Genomic DNA, 16,608 nt, shown 5'->3' with positions numbered 1-16,608 from the left:
TCGGAGGTGAGGATGAAGGTTCCAACATTTATACTTGAGATGACCCGGTTTCTTACAATGGTCACATATGACACGGTTCTTCCCATCACTTTTGTAGTAACCCTTGTTTGCTACAGCAACCTCTCCTTTGTTGGCGGTGATAAGATCTCCTTTAGCTCCAAAGAGACCAATCGAGCCATGCTTTTTTTGAATTTGATTACACACATCGTCAAGACTTGGGAGTTTATCAGAACGGAGGATATGTTTGATGAGATCATTGTATGATGAGTTTAACGTCAAGAGGAGGCCAAACACTTTATCTTGCTCACGACGTTCGTTTAGAACCACTGGATCCACCGAGTTTGGTCTTAACATCTCTAACTCTGCCCAAAGTGATCTGAATTTCCCAAATGTTTGGTGAACTCCATCTCTTCTTGATTGATATTGTTGATGGCTCTCTTTACCTAAAATACACGGCTGAGGTTTGAGACATTTCCAAACACGTTTTTCAAGGTATCCCAAAGATCCTTAGTCGTCTCGCAGTAAGAATACGACTCAAGGATCGGAGCATCCAAGGAGTTTTGGATAAAAGACAAGACACTTTGATTCTCTTGGAACCATTTGTCACTATCACAACACACGATCTACTTTCCTTCTTGTGTAGTCGTTATCTCCTTTGTAGCTTCATTCTTCTCAATGTGCTTCCAAAGTCCACGACCACACAGCGCTGTCTTTGTAGTCCTTGCCCATAGCAAGTAGTTTCCACCCTTGAGTGTGACCGGAATGATTAACGTTTTGCTAAGATCCATGAGAGATCTTCGAACTGAATTTGGTTGCGGAATAAAACAAACTGAAATTTTGTAGAATAGGAGCGTTACTGCTCTGATACCATGTACACTACAAGAAAACATGGAATTGGTTACTGCAATTTGCGACTAAAAACACAGTCGCTAAATTTAGCGACTGAATTGCGATTGTTTAGCTACTGAATGGCTACTAAAATAAATCAGTCGCCTAGTAGACGCTAATTGGAGACTGATGCATATTGTCGTAGTGTAGTCGCCAATTTGCGACTAATTTTGAGACCAGTTTGATAGTCGCTAAAAGATTGCGACTAAAGAGCTACTATTTAACGACTGCTTTAATAAATTTGGGCCTTAACAAAATTTGGGCCGTAACAAAACACGAAAACCCATTATTTTTCGTTTTCTTCCCCGAACAAACCCTAATCTAACATTTCTTTTCTCAATTTCTTCTTCTTCTTCTTCTTCGACGAAACGGCGAAACCTCAAAACCCTATATCTTAATTCCTCTCACTCGACGAAACCGTAAACCCTTGATGGCTGGAGTAAAGAAAAGAGGCGGAGGAAGAAGAAACCCCTCTAATCGAACCGATGGAACCTCACAAACGGCGAATCACAGACCCGCCAATCTTCCTCCCCAGTATACCTTCGCGCCGGCGAACCATCGAGTTCCAGAGACTGATTCTCAGGGAACTCCTTCCCCAATCCTCCAGCCTCCAGCGAGACCTACACCTTCTTACTGAGACTATCCACCTCCGACAAATCTGTTCCAGCACTCGAGGAGCTTTCCCGGAACATCCCCTTCCGGCGAAGATCCAACCAGGCGTCCTTTTCCTCAATCTCTCGCCTCTGCGACGAATCCACCAGAATTCTCGAGTCAACTTCGAGAGTCTCCTCAACCGTCAGTCACGAATTATCATCGACAGTCTCCTCAAGTCTCGAATCTACCACGAGAGTCTCCTCTACCTCGACAGTCTCATCGACCACCCTCTTCTCAACCTGGTCAACCTCGAGCAGCTTCTGCATCGCTTCACAGTTCTCAAGCGCAAAACTCACATGAGGAAGAAGCTGATTCGGAGGATGACGGTGCAAGGGAATCAAATCTCCCAGCTGATGTACTCGCATCTTTACATGACATGCTTGTCCAACCAGGCCATGAGAAGTATACCACTGTCCTCTCTCCCTCATTAGAGCGTGGAACCACTTGGTAAGAATTTGGATTAGAATTTTGTATTTTGGACTAGAATTTGATTATGTTTGTTTGTTTGGATTAGAATTTGATTGTGTTTGTTTGTTTGTGATTAGAATTTGGATTAGAATTTTGTATTTTGGATTGTTTGTGATTGTTTTTGATTAAAATTATTAGAATTTTGGATTGATTGTGTTTGTTTGTGATTAGAATTTTACTTGGATTGATCGATTTGTTTGTGTTTGATTGGAATTTGACTACTGATTTGTTTGTGTTTGAAGGTTTGGTAAAGACAAGTCATCACTTACCCGAAAGATTACAAAAGTGTTTACAAACAAGTTTGATGGTCCATATTACAGTTGGGGTTGTGTTCCGAATGCAAGAAAAGAAGGTTACTTCTTGGAATTCGCGGTAAACTTCTACTCCTTTCAATTTGATTTCTGTATTTATAGCTTTTTTTCTTGGTTTTTTTATCACTAACACTAGTCTTCTTTTGTAGAAAACACACACATGGGATCCCTCTCTAACCGGTGTGGTTCAAGCAAAGTTCTATAGCATTTGTCAAAACCGTATGAAAGACATGGTTTCCAAGGCAGCAGCTCAGCGAGAGGAAGTAAAACCGAGGTGGATTGAGAGAACTCTTTAGAAAGAAATGTGTGACTATTGGAACACAGAAGAAGCCATGGCAAAGAGTGCAACCACTTCAGCAGCTCGAATGTCTGACCGTAATGGTCTTGGTCCTCACAAGCATGTATCAGGGCCGAAGTCTTACTTACAAATCGAACAAGAGATGGTGAGTTACATCATAATCTTTTCATTGTTTAATTACTTGACATCAAATGGTTCCTAACCTTTTCATTTTCTAACATTCCAGGAAGTAGAATTGGGAAGACCGCCAACTATTCCTGAAGTTTTTCTCAGGACTCATACCAAAAAAGATGGTACTTTTGTGGATAAGAAAGCGCAAGCAGTTCATGAGGCATATAAGAAAAGAAGGGAAGCTAAGTTGGCTGCTCAGGATAATGATGAGTCTTCAGATGGTACTTCACGTCGATCAGAGCTATCTCACGAGGAGGATGATGAGCTCTTTCTTCAGGTAATTTGCTTCTTTCTAATAAGCTATTAAGTTTTTCATTGTTAAGTAATTATAATAACTTTTTCTCTCTGTTTTGTGTATGGAGTCTACTTACATAAATGATAGAGGAACATACTTTGGAGTTGGAAGCCTAGGAAGTTACATCAACGGGAAGCGGAAGTACCCTGGAAGCTCTTCTACTTTCACAACCCTGCAACAACAGCTTGAAGATGCTAACCGCAAGATAGAGGAACAAGTAGCTCTACAAGCAGAGCGTGACGCAGAGGCTTTACGGGTTGCAGCTGAGGCTTTACGGGTTGCATCTGAGCAACAAGCAGAGATCTCACGCTTGGTGAGCTTCCTCAAGACTAACCCAAACTATGTCGCCTTCCTTGAGTCTCAAACCAATGACCCAAACCTTGCTGATTTTCAAAGTTAGGTTCCCTCATGTAATATTTGCAACACTCTTGGATATTTGGATGTTTTTTGGAACTTTTGTAAAAACATGGTACTTATGTCTTTGTTTAATTTCATGTTTGTTATATTTTAGTACATGTTTTCTTAATCAGTTTTGGTATTACAAAATCAAATAATGCATTTTTACCAGAATTTTTTAAAAAACATTATAATTAAACAGTCGCAAAACAGTCACCAAAACGTAAACAAAACAGTACCCAAACCGACGCAAATCAGTAACCATATCAGTCGCTAAAGCGTTGCAATTCAGTCGCAACTTTAGCGTCTGTTTGGCGAGGGAAAAGCGACCCCAATTATCAGTCGCCAATTAGTAGCTCCATAGCGACTTTTTAGCGACGCACTGTTTAGCGACTACGTATGTCAGTCGCCAATCAGTCGTGACTAAGTAGTTAGCGACTGTATAGTGACTGTTTTTGCAGTCGGTAAATCCATGTTTTCTTGTAGTGGTAAGAATTACAAACAGATGAATATGAGAAGAATAGAGAATGAGATAGAATGATCAAGAGAGAAAGAGAGAAAGAGAGAAAGAGAGAGCGGCTAGATTAGAATAGAGGAGAAGGAGAGATTCTCATTCCTTGACAAATATTACATTCTAGTTACGTTCTATTTATATGTATACAAAAAGATCAAAATAAGGAAACTTCTTACACTATACAAAACAACATATAGACTAAGTATTGGCGTGTTCATCTTAATAAGTTAGGATTAGGATCCGTGCTCTAATCATCTTGTTTTTTGTGCTCGTTATTGCTGGGGTTGTGGTCGGGTGAGTTTTGTATAGTACCCTTCTCGGGCCTTTTCTATTGAAGGCAATCTAACGATGGGTCCTCTTCGAAGTTCTTGTTTGTAACCTCTATCCATTCTTCTATCCAACGCCAAATTGTTGATGGAAATGCTCGTCGTCGGATGCTTTTGGTGAAGAGTTTTCACTTTCACACAGCTGTGTTGCTTGTGAGCCTTTTGATATTTTATCATTTCCCATGTTCTTTAAGGTTTTCCTTTCTTTTATGACCGTCGTTGGAGCCTTTGTCTCTGGGGATTTCTATTTGATTTTCGCCATAGCCTGAAATAGCATAATCACAACACCAACCCTAAACCGAATTACGCAAATTCGTCATTTTTTTATAACCTCAAAATTAGGGTCTAACCCTAAATCTCCATTGGCTGGACTCATTCCAAGAGGGATCAAACTAGGGGCACAATGAAACCAACTCCAAGTGCTAACCACTAGACTACCAGACCCTTGGTACCAAGTCATATTTCCATTACAATTTTTTAGTTTTACCATGTCATTTGTCTTCTCAGCTTCTGAACCCACAAATTTCTTAAGATCTTTGTATATGACGACATGCATCTTCTTCAAATATCATACCAATGATCAGTTCAAAACAAACATCGTCTTCAATTTTCCAACAGGCAGATGGATCCATAGATAGTTTTTCGATTTTAATCTTTAAAGAAGCTTACTAACCAAAGTTTGTTGATGTTAGCTTAAGATCATAACTCATTGTGTTATAACTTTTTTGAACGGATCTTAATAAATGTATTTTCTCTACATTACAACCAAAATAAAATACCAATTAGCTAGGAAATTTATAACAAGAGTACAGATGTTGTTAAGTAGTCTTTTAGACGATGAGGGAGACGGTGGAGAACGATCAGGCTGTTGTGAAGGAGGTAAAGACGTTGTGTTTTCAAGAGAGCAATGTAAATTGCAGCGGCTCGGGCGAACGATTCTGTATATACCAGTGCTTGCAAGTAAGTAGACGTCTTTATTATTGTCTTGTCCAAAGGAGAACACAAAGCCAAGTAGTGGGGGTGAAGTAGCAGAGGACTCTGTTTCAGATGAGCAAGGGATTGGCGAATCCGAAGCGCATTGTAGCGGAATATGAGAGCTCGTGAAGTTTCCACTACCAACTGGAGTTTCAGTCCCTCCATAAATGACTCCGGCGTATAAGTCTGCAAAGAGATACCTAAAACACAAACAGAGGAATTGTTCTTGATTTGACAATACTGGCATGAATGATATATAAAGGAGAAGAAGATAAAATGAGCCAACGTACGTTCCATACAAGCATGGATCAGTGGAGGAACGATAAAAGTATCCACCAGTTACTGATGCTGATCCTTCTGAATGATTGTACCACATTACAGGGAAGATCGGATTTGCAATCTTTGCTGTTGAGTTGCTTATTTTAGAAGAAGTCGAGGGATTAAACGGCAAAGTTCCCTCGTAGTAATGCCAACCATAGTTTCCTCCCTTAGTGATCATATCAACTTCTTCATATTTGTCCTATAAACTCAACATATAAGGAAATGTTCATTAACGAAGAGAGAACATAAAAAAATGTTTGTTATACCTCGCCAACATCTGCACAAAGAAAATAAGATGGCCTCTCTGAATCAAAACTGCATCGCCATGGATTTCTTACTCCCATGGCCCATATCTCAGGAAGCAGATTCTTATCTTGAGAAAACGGATTGTCCTTTGGTATAGAATAGTTTCCCCATAGCTGAAACTTGCTTATGGCTTTTGTATCTGAATACCAATAAAGAAACAAGAACCAAAAAAATCAAATTCTGTGCTCATTTTGTGATGTATGCGGCTGTTGTATATGTAGCATATGTGTTACTTACCAAGAACATTATTATTCACATCAAGTCTCATGATCTTCCCGAGCAACGATCTCTTGTTTTGTGCAAAGTTGTGTGGATCTCCTTTACTTCCACCATCTCCCATCATGAAATACAAGTACCCATCTTTAGGTCCGAACAATATCTGTCCACCGTGATGTGTTGTTAAAGGAAGACCCATTGTAAAGATTCTTCTTACCTCCACCGGTCTAACATAAGTCCCTGATTACATATCAGTAACGTTCTCAGCAACATTTAAGATGGTAAAAACAAACGAAGGTGGTAATGTTTAATACCATTGGTAAAGAACTCTGATATGACACTATGGTATTGACATGGGTTTGCTCCATTATCAGAATCTAGCTTTTCAGGGTCACAGTCAATATCTGAGTTGCACGCGCATTTGCCAGAACACTCTGGCCACTTAACTTTATCGCAGTTGAAAGAAGCGAAGAATCTACCGTTTTTCAAGAAGTCAGGATGGAAAGCTATTCCCAAGAGACCAAGCTCAGCATCAAAGTGCACTTCTCCAGTAAGATCAAGAAACAGGTTAGTTTCGTCTATTTTCAAAACTTCTCCAGATCCTTCAGGTGGAATTGTCACCAAGTATATCTTCCCAGGTTGATCAGACAAAAAGACGCGATTAGAACCATCAGGATGAGGTACCATGTTAAGATAAGACCCGTTTCCTAGCTTCTCGAGACATATGCCTGAAGGAGATGGACTAGTAGCTTTTGAACTGTCAAATGAAACAGCCTGGCCAGTGAAACACACAGAGGATTCATCTGAAGCTCCACCAAAAATCTTGCAGAAGTCGTTTCTTGATTTCCACGTATCAGATATTGTGGAAGTGTTGTTGCCTCCATCTCCGGCTTGAGATGCAAAAGGCGTGTTGGTTACAGAGAGATTATGGCACTCGTTCCAAAATCTAGCGCAGAAATCAACGTTGGCCAGCGATTGTGTTGAAGAAACTGTGGAGTTGCAAAGCACAGGAACTTGTCTAGATTCTGACTCAACACGGTAAAGCTCTGCTGCGAAAGGATCACACTTCTGCAACAAGATAACCGAATCCTTAATTGACAACAAGATAACAGTACCATAGCATCCAAGAAATTTAAACATTTGTGTTTTACCGAGCAAAGTAATGATTTGAGGAATAGAGAACAGCTCCCAGATACATTGACTGCTTTAAACTGTCTCTGCAACTCCAAGTCTTCAAGGGAGTTACAGCATACACTTCCATTAAATTGACAAAAAGTGACCCGTTGCTGTGGATTAAACGGTGCAGCTGACCACAAACAGATTATAAGAAAATCAGTAAAGAGACGGCACAAAAACACAGACTTTTCAATCTAATTACCTTTAAGATAACAGAAAAAGAGCCACCTACTCAAATCATTACATAAAGGATGTGACAAGGAGCTTTTGGCAAGAAACAACAGAAGGGAAGAAAGAAACAGAGCTATTGAACAGAGAGAATCCATTTGAAATTAATCCTAAGAGATTGAAATTAAAAAAAAGAGGAAAACTACACATTCCACAGATTCAAAACTCTTACCAAGAAATCAAAGGGGAGACCAAAGCTTCGGACAAGAACTGATAATATCTTTTAAAAATAAATGTGAGACTTTTTTTTATTTTAGTTGAATCGGCAGACAACTAGGAGAATCTACAATAAATCTAATATGCAAATTGGTTTTTTTAACCCAATAGAATAATATAGAATGAATTATTGGCGTCGAAAAGTGTGTTGACTAATCAAAGAAGATAACACAACTAACCTTTGATTTCAGACTTGTGTTTTTCTCCATACCTTAAAAAACCAAAAAGAACAGAACATCATCATCCAATTCAGGTACCATGAAACTAAGAAACAGATCATGCTCTATGCAAAAAGCTAAGCAATTCGTACTTTAGCTCACTTCAGGTACTATTACAATGGCTTCTAGTTCACTTCCTTTGTTATTACAAAACCCTTGATAGATATATTCTCGACAACACACTTAACCCATACTTCCCATTGGTTAACTTTGTATCTACTTGTATGTAAACTTGACTAAACTTGACACACACTCAATTGATACACACTCGTCTATATACTCGTCAATCTTCACTCGTCTATGTACTCACATTCAGTTCAAAAGAAGAGAAAAGTTTAAAAACGCATCATCATCATGATGGTCATTATCAAGATGGGTTAAATTCCGGAGAACTCTCTACTCTCCAATGATTAGTCTCATATATTCATGTTATAAAAAATAATTTTGTTTTCATTTATTTTAAATCGGAAAATAAGTAAAAGATTTCGAAAACAACCCTCAAAAGTACTTCGAAGAACTTCACAAGTATAAGAAATGAATAATCTCTGAAAATATATGTGGATTCAATATTTCCGACTATGTTATGTGACTGGCTAAATAATATAAAACGTTGCATGTGAAAGTTATTTCACGTGTATATCGTGTTATGGATCGATATAATAAAAACCAGTATTATCTTTGATGACTTGATCATAGCATTTTTATTATTTTCTCATCAAGACCTACACCTATATACATTGAAAGTTATTTTTACTTCCGATAAATCGTTATCTATTAAAAGGAAATCCAAAACATAAAACTAATTAAAAACATATTTTGTCCGGGTGGCGGAGGGTGAGGCTTTGTTCTGGCAGGAGGCATGTCGAGGGGGAGGAGTTTCCCTCCACTACTACGGGTCTAACATCTGGGTATAGAAGGGGTTTATCTCTTCCTACAATTTTTATGGGACATAGATGTTATGTTGACGGCTCTTGGAAAGCAACAGATGTTTTTGCCGGTGCAGGATGGTGTTGTATTTCATCAGAAGGATCGCCCCCAGTGCTTGGAGCGACAAATTTCCGGCGAAGTTTATCTCCGTTACATGCAGAAGTTGAAGCCTTCATCTGGGCGATGCGATGTATGATTGGACATGATTTCCGGGATGTGGCTTTTCTTACCGACTGCTCCGACTTGGTGAAGATGGTGTCTTCCCCAACTGATTGGCCAGCTTTTGCAACATATTTAGACGACATTTGGATCGACATGGAGGAGTTTTCTTCTTTCTTTTTGATTTATGTTTCTCGTAATGCTAATGTACGAGCGGATTTTTTAGCACGCCAAGCGCGTGTGTCTCTGCATCATGTTTTGTTTGTAGATAATTTTCCTCTTAATTGGCTTGTCTGAGCTGATTCTTTTGTTAAAAATAAAATAAAAAACTAGTATAGTAAATACAATTTGTAAAATCTATTCATTAACAAGGATTTGATATTATCGGAGGTATGAAGATATTTATTTTGCGGACCGGTTATTATGTACCGTCAAAGTCCGTTTACAAAGTAAATCCGTGAAACCCAAACCGAATAATGTTTTAGAAACCCTATTCTGATAAAGATTAAGAGAAGAGACTCATATGACAAAGAGATTACAATTGTTATCTCGTCTGACCGTAACCAAAAAACAAAAAAAACAAAAAAGCATGAAAAGGGGGGCTCACCAGTGGACCAGCAGAGACTGATCTTTCAAGGAAAACAGCTCGAGAAAGGTCGCACCATAGCTTATTACAAAATCAAGACGGAGTCAACTCTTTTCATAATGTCATGTCTTTGAGGTTAAGATGTATCTTTTGGTTTTCCAAAGTTTTTTTTTTTTTTTTTGTCTTTCTTCTCTAATTAACTTGTGGGGGACGAGTTCCAATCCCAAGGAGATGTTTTTAATTTAACAAGAAATCATAAAAATTAATTTTAGAGCCTTTTATCATTTCAATTTCCAAAGATACAAAATACTCCAATATACAGAAGATATGTTTCTTGTTTTTATTTCTTTTATTTCTTTTTCTTGATAAAGAGTAGAAGTTTTAAAAAAAATATATATTTAAAGGATAACAAAAACCAGTTATATATTACAAAATTATCCAAGATTTCAGGCATGGCACAATTAATATCCACATTTTAACATATATATATAGCCCAAATTAAATTGGACATAAGAACACCTCCAATGGTGATTATTTATTACTTATATTTAACTAATGAAAGATGATTTATTACTTTATATTTCCTTCTTATTTTGCATGTCAAATTATATTATTTCCTATAAAATCGAGATGTATTGTCTTAATTGTCGGCCTCACATTAGCAACCCTAAAAATCTCTCATGAACCTATCGCTTTGGACACACAAACACACACACACACCAAACAAAAGAAATCAAAAGAGTAGAAGAAGTTAGATATTTGGGCGATCATACCAGTATGAACAACAACGAGGACAAAGGTAACAAAGATGAGAACTGGAGATTGTTTTACGATATCGCAACTAAAGTCTTAGCCATGATTGGAGCCATTGGAACCTTAGCGAATCTAGTCTCGTTGATGAACTTGGGCTCACAAGCGAAGGTGATGAACGTTTCTTGGATGGATGCTCGTATTCCCAGTAAAGCTTACGAAGATTATATCAAGGATCTGCGTGATAAGAAGTGAACTATGTATGAGTTTTTGATTATATATTGTATGAAACTATGAATAGGTTTCCTATGAATGATCTGGTATATAATATTGCTATTTCACTCTTGTTTTATGTTGTAATAGTGGGAAGCTATAAAACATGGCTTTAATCGGCTAACTTCATGTACTTTTTTTTTTTTTTAATGTGGCTTGACGATCGTACAAAACAGAGCACATAACTAGAGAACAGAACATAAAAGATTAAAAGAAACTGCTTCACTTCTAATAGGTTCTAGGCTGAGATAGTCCGTTTGTCTGAGGTGGTTCTTTGCACTACTCGTCCACTCGAGCGGTTTCCGCTTCCACCACCACCTGTACCAGATGGTCCACGAGGAATAACACGCTGTATGATTCGGATCGGAGTCCCTCCTAAATCAAAGTCTTCCTTCAATGATCTAGTCAGGAACCTTATGTCGCTTTCCAATAACTGCGTTTTACCGCTCACAAACGCTACAAAAGTCGGTGGTCGAGCTTTCACTTGAGTAAAAAACTTGATCTTTGGCTGCGAAGCTGTGTCTTTCCAAGAATGTCGGCTCATAACCTAGCTCAACACACAGAACAAATGATTAAGCAAGTAATAATTATGTCACATTTATTGTATATATTACTATAGTCTGATTCATTTACAGTACAAACCTTACGCAACCAGCGATTGAGGCGGCCTGTGAAAAGTCTTGAACACCATCTCTTGTACGTGTCAGTGACTTCTTTCATCACTTCCATACGTCCTCTTCCCTCTAATGCAGAGATAAACACAACTGGTATTCCAGTTATCTGCAACCAAATATCATGTTTCCATCACCCGGAACCCAAAGAATGACAAAAGAAGAAACAAGAATTAACAAAAGTTGCTATTTTTACTATATTACCTGAGGAATAACTGTCTGTATTTCAATGGGAACAGCTTCTTTGATCTTCTTGTACATCTCAGAGTTCTCTTTCCCTCTTAGTCGATCCATTTTGTTAACGATTACGACTAGACCACGTCCTTCTTCTACAGCACGTCTAGCTATAACTACTTCCGAATGTGTCATACTACATCTAGCTTTTATGATCTGGAGATTGCAAATACAAAACATACGGTGAGCAAACTCTTTATTTCCTTTCTCTGTTTGCACAGTTGTGCAAAAAAAACATGAATCACGAGAGTATATGTGTATACAAACCTCTTCGGCATCAAGAACTAAAGCAATAACATGTGCCCGCATAAGACTTTTTCTCGATTGCATGATGCTCAAAGATGCTGGTCCTTTGTCTCGCTCTGTTCTCTCCAACCAACCAGCAGTGTCAACCTTAACAGATAACCGGCATAAACATCAAACAAAGTGAAAAAAATGAAACGCTGGTTCAGTTTTTTATGTTTAACGTTAAGAGAACAATAGATAGATAGTGTAAGAGAAGTAGAAGAAAAAAAGCCAGAATTCTTAACTTACCAGATAGACTGTCCTACCCTGAAACTCAAACTGAACTCTCACAGCATCTCTAGTGAGACCAGCTTCTGGACCCACCAACACACGCTCTTCTTCCAGTAATGCATTAAGAAGTGTGGACTTCCCAACATTAGGCTTACCCACAATAGCTAACTGCAATGGCAACTTGGACTCATCGATTTCATCAGAGAGATTTTCATCGCTCAGAACATCGTCTTGACTGCACATATCTAATATAAGACTGTTGAGGTTCAGTAAAGAGATAAATCAAGGAAGCAGCTTCTGGTATGATTGTCTTGATACAGGTATAGATTGGTTTTATTACCGTTTAGCCTTTCAACCATGTAATCCTCTAGTAGAGGACGGAGAACTTCATAAAGTGTAGTCATACCAAGTCCAGTCTCAGCTGAAATAGCAATAGGCTCGCCAAAACCTAATGCAAGGGCCTCTGAAGCAACTTCATCAAGAGAGCCAATTGATTCAGATTTATTCATAACTACTATGGGCTTAATCTGTGGAGCATGCTTTCTTAACCATTTCCCAACCTCTAAATCTAATGGATGCAACCCAGCCCTACAATAAACATGAACAAGACAATGATTTATAAGGAAAAACAAAACACTAGTATCAAATTAGATTGTTTGTAACTCGGATTCAAAATCTCACCTAACGTCGATGATAAGAACCGCAAACTGAGTCCTTGCGAGCACATTAGCCGTCATTGCTGTGGTTCTACCAAGAATAGTACCCGAAGAAACCTCAGTCTCTATACCAGCAGAATCCAAAACATTAAACCTCAAATCACCTAACTTTGCAACCCCTTCTCTTATATCTCTTGTAACATGATCATCTGGAGTGTTGTAAACAAGAGCTTCCCTCCTCCGAATCAATCTGGACAACAACACAATTAGCTTTAAATCCATTACAACGTAATAACCCCAAAACTTTAAAAAAAAAAAAAAAACTAATCTTGAAACTAACCGGTTATACAAGGCAGACTTCCCAACATTTGGCCGTCCCATAAGCATCACAGTAGGTAGGAGATTCACATCAAATTTGGTGAAATCAATTGGTTTCTTGTAAACAACCTTCGGCTTCATATCAACAAGTTTCTCACAGAGAGCATCACCATCATCAACATTTGATTCATCAGAACCAAGATTTGAAACCGAGGCAAACCCATTAGTGGGTCGAACTAAGAAAGCAGGATTCAAGTCTGTGATCAAACTACCAAAAATCCTATAACTATTCTGATGACTTCCATGTCTAGCAGTTGAACTGAACCCTGAAGGAGAAAAAAGTGAAAGATTTGAGATTTGAGAGTATGTCATATATGCAGAAAAATTGAAAGAAATGAGATTTATATACCTAAAGATGAAAAATTGAAGCAATTGGGAGCAATGATCTGATCTCGGGAATGAAATTGCTGAGAAGAGACACATCTCTGGTAAAACCCACGAGTGAATTGATTCTTCCGAGCTGAGATTGCTCGAACCAGTGATTGAGACATTGCAGATGACAGATTCCACTTTAAGGTTATACGAAGCTCTGCATTTGTGTATTCGATTATGAAAATGAAAATGAAAATGAAAATGAGAAGAGAGAAAAGTATGAAGAGAGAGAGAGAGGGAGAGAGAGTGAATCAAAGGTGTTTAAAACCCTAAACCCTTGTTCACCGGTGAGAGATGGTAACTCTGCCGTTGTTGAGTCACGCCGATTCGTCGACGTGAGTGATGATAATGTGTACAGACGATATGACGTCGGTTTTAACATTAGGTTTGGTTTTCCCTGGGATAAAAACCGAACCGAAGTTACCAAACCGAACCGAACCGAGATTTATGGGCTTCGGTTGTCTTATCCTACAAATTTTTTTTGTGTAACTCGAATCTTGACAAATATCAAGATATTCTTCAAGGAAAGGGCAACAATTTGCCGATATTTAAGAAAAAATATATACTATAATTATTTTAGGAAGGTTGCATCATTTTTTTTCACTATATATTGTTGTTACTTATATATCTAAATTTACCATCCTAAAAAAACTCTAGAAGATCAGGTTGTGTTAATTTTCTTTAATATAATTTCTCTTATAAATATTTTTAGAAATATTTGAAAAATATTTAGGATGATCATGTCTTTTACTTTTTCACGTAAGAGATTTGCATTCTTTATCATATTTAAAACTAGATTTGAACCCGCAATACACTGCAGGACGAATTGTAATTATGTTTTTAAAATTTGAGTACTAATTAAGCAGAATTTATATGTATAAAAATGTAAATATATATATATATATATATATAGTTTGACTAAGGAGCTAAAATGGTATAGCAGTAGTTTAATATATAAAAATTACTTCTTTTATTATAATATGTATAAATTATGTAATATATTGTTGTAGTTTTATAATTATAAATTAGTAGTGTGATATGGAATTTTAAACCCGCAAAAACCATCTTATAAAACTTGAGTAAATAGTATGCATGTATCTGCCTCGCTTGAGTTCACAGGACACATATACATTTTACTTAATCGGTTTTTTTCTAATACTGGTTTTCCAGTATGTCTTGTGAAATATATATTTAAAGTAATTAATACATCTATTGTAAAAAACAACAGAATTTTCTTATAAAACTTTATGCTTTATTCCCATATTTCTAAATCTATTTTTCGAATTGATTTTTTTAGACCCGTACTCACATCCACCAGCAAGCTTTTGTTATACTTAAAGGCTTAAAAGTGAATAATAATTAACAATTTTACGCAACATTTGTTCCTAAAAAGGGGTAATAATAATATATCCCAACAAAATGCTTTTCAATTTTCATTACATCCCCAATTTTTTTTAATTACTAAGGGAAAGTTTTCTAAAATAATCAATGTTCATCTGCCATTGATGTTCCAGGTTAAGTTTAATTATTTTTTATATTCAAATCATTACCAAATTTATTTTAGTATGATATAGGAAGCGATATAGACCTACATATATAGCCATTTAATTTAATGTGCTACCCATTAAGATTACATTCTTTTAGAATTCTAATTTCATAGAAATTAATTTTCCTTTCAATTTCACTCGTTCACTCCGCCGATGGCTAATTCAATGTCTTTAACCTCCGACCGTCGTTCTGGAAACTTGCGATCTATTTGTCTTTCACTGCCATCTATGATTTTGGACTTAATTGATGACAATGTATTAAAAGAGTTGGCTATGCTCCGGATATCTGGAAGAAAGTCCTTTGTAGGTCTTGATTTTAGCGACTAAACATATCACCATCTCACCAGCAGCATTTTCACAGGTATCAAAATTCTGCTCGGCAAAGATCCCTAAAAAGTACATGGTAACGGGTAGCCTATCATTCCTTTATGAAGCTAGTATAAGATGTCTTTAAAACTAAATGATAAAATAATAATTTACATGAGTTTTGAATAGTGGTATTTAACTTACAATTCATCTAGTAGTTGGAAGTCGAACTTAGTTTATTATTGACGTCGATTGTTTCTATCTCACCAACATTGACAACTTGTTCCACAATGTCTACACGGTAGAATTTTGAATAAGTTATTAAACGATTATTAAATAAAGCAAATAACATGTATAAGAAGATTCTTTACCGATTAACATGTTTGCATTAAGTAAGAACCCAGTCAAAACATCTTTGAAAGTAGTAAGAGGTTAGGTGGGGGTCATCAGACAGAGGATCAATCTTCGTTACAATAGTTTGAGTCAAGAAACCCATTTTGTTAACATGAGCAACTGGTCTGAATTGACGCCAGTCCAAAGTTTTGAACGCTTCTCTATTCTCCTCGATCCATATGGGTTTGAAAACGGATAATACAATCCTTCTTGATAGAAGTATGTATCTTTGTTCCCTATAAAAGTATGGAGTTATTAGCGAGGTTAGTTACGATATCAATCATATTTTTGTTGTTGGATAAATTAGACTTTAACTTACATCAGGACCGGCCCTAGAGCTGTTGTGGCCTAAAGCATTTTTTATATGTGATATTTTATAAAAATAAAAAAACTACAAAAACTGTCCATTTTGAGGTTTGAAACCATGACAAGAGACTCTTTCCCATACAACACAACCAACTCAGCTAAGAAATAGTTTTGTAGAGATTCCTACATAACTAGAATATATTATGTGGCCTAAAGCACATGCTTTAGATGCTGTAGGGGTGGGTCGGGCCTGACTTACATGTTCATCAGCGAGGATCACGTCAAAAGTCTCACCAAACCTGGTTGTCTTGTGTATGTTTTCCAGGTGTGCAGGACTCAGAACTTGCACTCACCAAGACGTCCAAGACATCTTAATATCATTGAGAAAAGCAATTGCTTGCGCCATTGGTGTTGAAGGAATGAAGCCAGTGTTTGGTTAAGTAATGAGGTATTTGGTTGCTTTGATGAGTTTCCAATGAGTATACTATTAGTCTATTTATAATATATTAGCTAAACCTAGAGTATCAAATCGCTTGTTTGGTGCACATCTTGGATGA

General features: G+C 37.2%; 3 protein-coding genes across 4 annotated transcripts; 1 reads left to right on the top strand and 2 right to left on the bottom strand.

The window, feature by feature from the left end:
• The first annotated feature begins 2,597 nt into the window (after window positions 1–2,597).
• LOC147934577 (uncharacterized) lies at window positions 2,598–3,541 on the top strand. Its single transcript, XM_087470966.1, has 3 exons — window positions 2,598–2,764; window positions 2,846–3,067; window positions 3,153–3,541. The coding sequence occupies exons 1-3, from the start codon at window positions 2,624–2,626 to the stop codon at window positions 3,483–3,485; spliced, it is 696 nt and encodes a 231-aa protein (XP_087327092.1). The 5' UTR covers window positions 2,598–2,623; the 3' UTR covers window positions 3,486–3,541.
• Window positions 3,542–5,030: 1,489 nt separating this feature from the next.
• LOC104724351 (HIPL1 protein) lies at window positions 5,031–7,851 on the bottom strand. Of its 2 annotated transcripts, none has more exons than XM_087471007.1 (7): window positions 7,716–7,851; window positions 7,291–7,445; window positions 6,454–7,207; window positions 6,161–6,379; window positions 5,884–6,062; window positions 5,587–5,816; window positions 5,031–5,496 (listed from the first exon to the last, which is right to left on the bottom strand). In XM_087471007.1, exons 3-7 carry the CDS (start codon window positions 6,824–6,826, stop codon window positions 5,076–5,078), a joined length of 1,422 nt encoding a protein of 473 aa, XP_087327133.1. In that variant the 5' UTR covers window positions 6,827–7,207; window positions 7,291–7,445; window positions 7,716–7,851; the 3' UTR covers window positions 5,031–5,075. The 2 variants fall into 2 exon arrangements, with proteins under 2 accessions (XP_087327133.1, XP_010441114.2); XM_010442812.3 differs by having other exon boundaries at window positions 7,548–7,736.
• A 2,928-nt stretch (window positions 7,852–10,779) lies between these two features.
• Window positions 10,780–14,034, bottom strand: LOC104724349 (uncharacterized). The gene is made up of 9 exons (XM_010442810.3): window positions 13,477–14,034; window positions 13,090–13,393; window positions 12,775–12,999; window positions 12,434–12,681; window positions 12,112–12,338; window positions 11,845–11,970; window positions 11,548–11,733; window positions 11,315–11,452; window positions 10,780–11,219 (listed from the first exon to the last, which is right to left on the bottom strand). Exons 1-9 carry the CDS (start codon window positions 13,616–13,618, stop codon window positions 10,911–10,913), a joined length of 1,905 nt encoding a protein of 634 aa, XP_010441112.2. The 5' UTR covers window positions 13,619–14,034; the 3' UTR covers window positions 10,780–10,910.
• Window positions 14,035–16,608: the final 2,574 nt, after the last annotated feature.

Source organism: Camelina sativa, chromosome 11, assembly GCF_030686135.1.
Source record: "Camelina sativa cultivar CO46 ecotype springtype chromosome 11, ASM3068613v1".
Lineage (NCBI taxonomy): Eukaryota > Viridiplantae > Streptophyta > Magnoliopsida > Brassicales > Brassicaceae > Camelina > Camelina sativa.
This window is presented reverse-complemented; position numbering and strand designations above follow the sequence as displayed.